The following is a 6,063-nucleotide window of genomic DNA, read 5'->3' on the forward strand; positions in this document are numbered from 1 at the left end:
CAGTGCTGGATTTGCTGTTTCAGCAATCGGTCCATTCTACCAACTCGTATGTCTCCATTGTAACCATGTTCTGAATGCCTATGCCAAAATGGTATAAAATAACACAATTTCAGTAGAAGTGCTGGTAATCTTCCAAACCCAGGAAAACAAGGGCTAGTATATTTAATGTGCCCCTTAATAAAAAGTGGAGGCTTCCCTGGTATCTCAGATGGTAAAAGCCTCTGCCTGCAATGCTGGAGACCCGGGTTCGATCCTTGGGTTGGGAAGATCCCCTGGAGAAGGAAATGGCAACCCACTCCAGTACTCTTGCCTGGAAAATGAATGGAGGAGCCTGGAGGGCTACAGTCCATGGGGTCGCAAAGAGTGGGACACGACTGAAGGACTTCACTTTCACTTTCACTTTAATAAAAGGTAGGTTTACCTAGGAGATAAACTGAGCAGGTAGAAGAACTTTGTGGGGATGTTGAAGGAGAATTCTGAGCATTAATGGTCCTGTTTTGCACATATAATTTCAATTCAAATATTTCTACGTGTTTTTCTATGGATGAGAAGTCTATTTCTATATAGATGGGAAAGGAGTTGAGGCAAAAAAGAAAAGAGGAGTAGAGAGACAGACTCAGAGTGAGGGACTCAGAGAAATATATTTTCCTGTGGTCACTGAGTAAGGTTAAAAGCAGAAAGAATTTATAACAGATTAGAGAGAAAGAGGCTACCTGAATGGGAGTAACTGGGAGAGGATTAGATGTCCAAGTGAACAGAGACAGGTAAAGGGGAAAAGTCCTTGCTGGTTCCCTCAGGAAGAAGAAAGGATATCACAGGGATGGTGGACTCGAGTCAAGTGCTGTCGAGTGGAACTTCCTGTGATGGTAGAAATGGTCCATACTTGTTCAGTCAGTATGGCAGCCGCTGCCACCTGTAGCTTTGGGGCGTTTGAAATAGGCCACAATTGAGGGTCTGGATTTTCAATTTTACTTACTTTTAATTAATTTAGATTTATTTATTTTAAAAATATTTATTTATTTGGCTGTTCCAGGTCTTATTTGCAGCTTGTGGGATCTTTATTTGTGGCACGCAGGATCTAGTTCCCTGACCAGGGATCAAACTGGGTCTGCCAGCAATGGGAGCTCAGAGTCGTAGCCACGGGACCACCAGGGAAAGTGAAAGTGTTAGTCGCTCAGTCATGTCTGACTCTTTGTGACCCCATGGACTCCTTGTGACCCCATGACCCAGGCTCCTTTGTCCATGGAATTTTCCAGGCAAGTGGAACCCAGTGAAGTGGGTTGCCATTCCCTTCTCCAGGGGATCTTCCCTACCCAGGGATCGAACCTGAATCTCCCACATTGCAGGCAGATCCTTTACCAGCTGAGCCAACAGGGAAACTGGACCACTAGGGAAGTACCTAACTAATTTTGATTTAAATGTGTGTAGTCACCTGTGATTAGTGGCTGTTGTAGGCTCATTCCTGCCTCACTCCTCATTCACGCACCATTCTTGGGTGGAGAAGGGGTGTGGAATGGCTCTGCTCATTTAACTTCTATGCAGAGTACATCATGTGACATGCCCAGCTGGATGAATCACAAACTGGAATCAAGATTGCCAGGAGAAATATCAACAGCCTCAGATATGTAGATGATACCACTTTAATGGCAGAAAGTAAAGAAGAACTAAAGATCCTCTTGAGGACAGTGAAAGAGGAGAGTGAAAAAGCTAGCTTAAAACTCAACATTAAAAAAAAAAAAAACACCTAATATTCATGGCAAAAAGAAGGGGGAAAAGTGGAAGCAGTGACATATTTTCTTTTCTTAGGCTCCAAAATCACTGCAGATGGTAACTATAGCCATGAAATTAGAAGACATTTGCTCCTTGGAAGAAAAGCTATCACAGACCTAAATAGTGTATTAAAAAGCAGAACATCACTTTGTCTATAAACATCCCTAGAGTTAAAGCTATGGTTTTTCCAGTAGTCATGTATGAATTTGAGAGTTGGACCATAAAGAAAGCCAAGTGCTAAAGAACTGATGCTTTTGAATTGTGGTGCTGGAGACACTTAAGAGTTCCTTGGACTGCAAGGAGATCAAACCAGTCCATCTTAAAGGAAATTAACCCTGAATATTCATTGAAAGGATTGATGCTAAAGCTGAAACTTCAATACTTTGGCACCTGATGCAAAAAGCCAACTCACTGGAAAAGAACCTGATGCTGGGAAAGAGCAAGAGAAGGGAGCAACAGAGGACGAGATGGTTAGATAGCATCACTGGCTCAATGGACATAAATTTGAGCAAAGTCTGGGACGTGGTGAGGGACAGGGGAGCCTGGCGTGCTACAGTCCATGGGGTTGCCAAGAGTAGGACATGACTTAGTGACTGAATAGTAACAACTAAGATAAAAATGAGTCAATTTAGCCTCTTCCACAACAACTGAAGCCCTAAAAACAAATAACTTAGCCTGGCTTCCCTGGTAGCTCAGCTGGTAAAGAATACGCCTGCAATGCAGGAGACCCTGGTTTGATTTCTGGGTCAGGAAGATCCCCTGGAGAAGGGAATGACTACCTACTCCAGTATTCTGGCCTGGAGAATTGCATGGACTGTATAGTCCAAGGGTCACAAAGATCTGGACACGACTAAACAACTTTCCCTTTCACTTTCACTAGATGCTTTAATGAAACATCAATACAGAAGATGATTTCCAGATGAGTGTGAGAAAGTATTAAAATCTGGGCAGAGAATATGGGGGTGGGGCATGCAGGTACCCTGTCTATATTCACTGAATCAGTACCTGCCCTCCCAGGTCAGGAGCCCAGACCTGGAGGGTATGGAGGTGAACGGGGTATCCTGCAAGGACAGGCTTTCTGGGCTTAAAGGGCCAGGAATGGGGCAGTCTGAAGACTCAAGAGTGGACAAGGTGACCCCAAGAAGGAACCTGGAGAAACATGAGTGTCAGACACCAGAGAGGAAAATGGAAGGAGACTGAGAAGGAGTGATTTAGAGTGTCCTGGAATGAGGGGCAAGTGGTATCTATGAACATAAACCTCCTTACAGGGGAGAACGTGCTCTCGTGGGAGACGTTCCACTATGCGGCATCCATTGCTGGATACCTAGATAAGCGATTAAAAAAAAAGAGTGACATTGAGTGATATTAATTTGTTCTTCATCTGAAAGATACACACACCATTAGGACATACTCTTAGTAGATTTAGGTTTTCTAGTGTGCCCCAAATAATAAAATGGAGATGATCCAACCTCTTGGGAAGGTACAGTGAAGAATGATAACTAAGGATAATGTGTCTGTTCACTTTGTAGATGTTCTTCAGCTTCCTCGAGAAGAACGTGGATTATGAAACGTTCAAAGCCTTCAATGATGCATGCCTGGTCTACGACGGCCGACTTGTGATTGACAGCAACTTCCACACCAACGACATAGCCATCAGAGCTGCCGGCCCCCTCACCAAGTTCTCCAATAGGTACTACTCGAATGAGTGGACTCACAGCAACTTCAATTCCAAAGAAATCGGCTTCCAACTGGCAGCAGCAATGCTCAAGCTCTTCGATCCGACTCTGGAGCCTGTGACCGAACCACCGGCCGACCTTGACCGACTCATCCCCATGTACAAGGGAGCCAAGATCAAAGGTGTGTAGGGGGCCACCCTCATCCCACTGCTGCAGCCGCTGGTTGGGTCTGGACCAGCCAGCCCCATTTCCCATAGGCTTGGTGAGGAGGCTTTGCTGTGTGTCAGTGGCTTTGCAAAGAGATGTGGGGAGGGGGGCTCTCTCATGTTTAACTGTTTATGATGGACCTGATTCTACCATGTCAGTTCTGTGATGGTCACTCTATGTATAAGGCCACTGAGACTAGGGGATGGTCAGTAACTTGCCCAGAGGCTCCTCACCACTGGTGTGTGGTGTGATGCCCTGACATCTTGCCAAACTTTTATTCTCACTGAAAGTTGAGAGATCAGGAGAGCTTCTGAGCCTCCCATGCTTCAGTCTGCTGTCTGAAATAATAAGCACAACTTGTAGCAGCTGTAAAATGGGTCTACTCTAATCCCCTCTGTTTTATTGGCTCCTAAGGAGGTCATCACATGAGTAACACAGAATTTCCTTATATTTGGGAGATGGACCTTCTGTCAGAAAAATGCACATATTTATAGAATTGTGTATGTGTACTTCCAGAGAGTTGATGGGCCAACACCCATAATCATCCATGGACTCCTGGGGGGAGGGTCTGTGAACCCTAATCCAGTAGACAGAACATCAGTCTAAAGGGGAAGAAACCCAACATCCCAGTTTTTGTGTTTATCTGCCCAGCGAGAGGTCATGATCGCCTCTTCACTCTGGACAAGACCTTAGGGAGGGCGGTGGCCATGGAAAAGGACAAGTCCCGGTTGTCAGAAGATGCTCTGAGTGGGACCTGGCTTGGGCTTCTGGGGCCAGCTAGAAATACTAACCATTTCATAATCCACATTTTCTAAAGCCTTGAACAAGGACTTTGTTGACTTTCCTTATAACATTTACTTTTTTTAGTATGTTGGTTACACAGTGGAGGAGGACAGAGAAAGGGAACATCTTGGCCATGTTTACAAAGCCTTGGTAGGTGGGGATTAGAGGGCCGTGAGTTATGGGAAGTCAGGATGCACAGGGTCAGCCTGGACCTCTTAGAGCATTGGTGTCTGTATTGTGTGCTATTATGGCACATTCACCTTGGTTGTATTAAATGTTATCAGCCCCAGGGTGTCCCTTGCCAACAGAGGCACTTTGGTGGGAAAGTGAGTGGCACACACCACAGCAGGAGTCTCTGGTGGTCTTGTGGTATAGATGTCAGCCTTGCTACCCATTTGTTCACCCAACTGAAATAAAATGTCTAAAACTGGCCTTTTTCACTAGGAGGCATCCTCCCTGGGTCTTACCATTACTTGCATGTCTCCAAGCCCGCCATTCCAACCCCTTTGGAGGTACAGAGGGCCCAGTCTGATTTTGTAAGTATTCTTCCTGAATTTCATTTTACTTTCAAATATAGCACTTTGTTTCCGGGGGTAGGGGGTGAAATTCTTAATCCACAGTTTTTAGTGTCATGTATTGGTTCTTGAATCAGAAAGCCATGGGCCAGCTGGCCCCTGAAATGGCCCCTACTCATTCCTGCCCCTTGGTATCCATGTCCATGAATGGTCCCCACCCACACTGACCAGGGCTGAGGTGTGTAGCCAGCAGGATATTGCATAAATGATAATGTGTGCCTTCTGAGGCCAGGTCCTGAAAGATCCTACAGCTTCCAACTTGCACCCTCCTGGGTCACTGCTACCATATCCTCAGGTCACCCGGTTGGCCCTTTGGTGGGGTCCGCATGGAAAGGGATTGAGGATTCCTGCCCCAGACATTCCACAATTTGCTGGTCATGTGAGGAGCCATCTGTGTGAGTGGTCCTCCAGCCCCAGTCCAACCTTATGACGCAGCCCTGGCTGATATCTTGACTACAAATTTTGCAGGAGACCATGAGCCAGAATCCCCTAGCTAAGCTAGTCCCAACTTCTGTGACTCCCAAAGACTAAGGTTGTAAAAGTTGATTGTCATTTTAAGCCATTTATTTTTTTAGAGCAGTTTTAAGTCCACAGCAAAATTGAGAAAAGGGTACAGAGATTTCCCATACATCCCCTGAGCCTCTCACGCATAGCTGCCCCCGTTATCAACATCCCCACCACAGGGTATGTTTGTCACAACTGATGAACCAACACTGGTGCATCATCACCAGAATCACACAATTTACATGATGATTCACTCTTGGTATTGTACATGCTGCGGGTTTGGACAAATGTATGATAACATGGGTCCACCATAGTGGTGTTATACAGACCAGGGTCCCTACCCAAAAAATCCCTTTGGTTCCACCTGTTCTTCCCTCCCGCCCACCCCTGCAACTCCTGGCAACCAGTGACCTTTTTTTTTCACTGTCTTCATAGTTTTGCCTTTTTCAGAATATCATAGAGTGGGAAGCAGTCTGTCACCTTTTCAAATCAGCTTCTTTCACTTAACAATTTGCGTTTAAGTTTCCTCCATGTCTTTTCATGGCTTT

General features: G+C 45.5%; 1 protein-coding gene across 1 annotated transcript in view; it reads left to right on the top strand.

Moving 5' to 3' along the window:
• Window positions 1–6,063, top strand: part of CFAP61 (cilia and flagella associated protein 61) — a 250,115-nt gene that overhangs the window by 195,100 nt on the left and 48,952 nt on the right. Inside the window, 2 exon segments of the mRNA XM_010836599.1 lie at window positions 3,300–3,627; window positions 4,881–4,972. Of these exon segments, the coding sequence (XP_010834901.1) occupies window positions 3,300–3,627; window positions 4,881–4,972 (420 nt within the window).

Source organism: Bison bison, unplaced genomic scaffold (assembly GCF_000754665.1).
Source record: "Bison bison bison isolate TAMUID 2011002044 unplaced genomic scaffold, Bison_UMD1.0 scf7180017864063, whole genome shotgun sequence".
Lineage (NCBI taxonomy): Eukaryota > Metazoa > Chordata > Mammalia > Artiodactyla > Bovidae > Bison > Bison bison.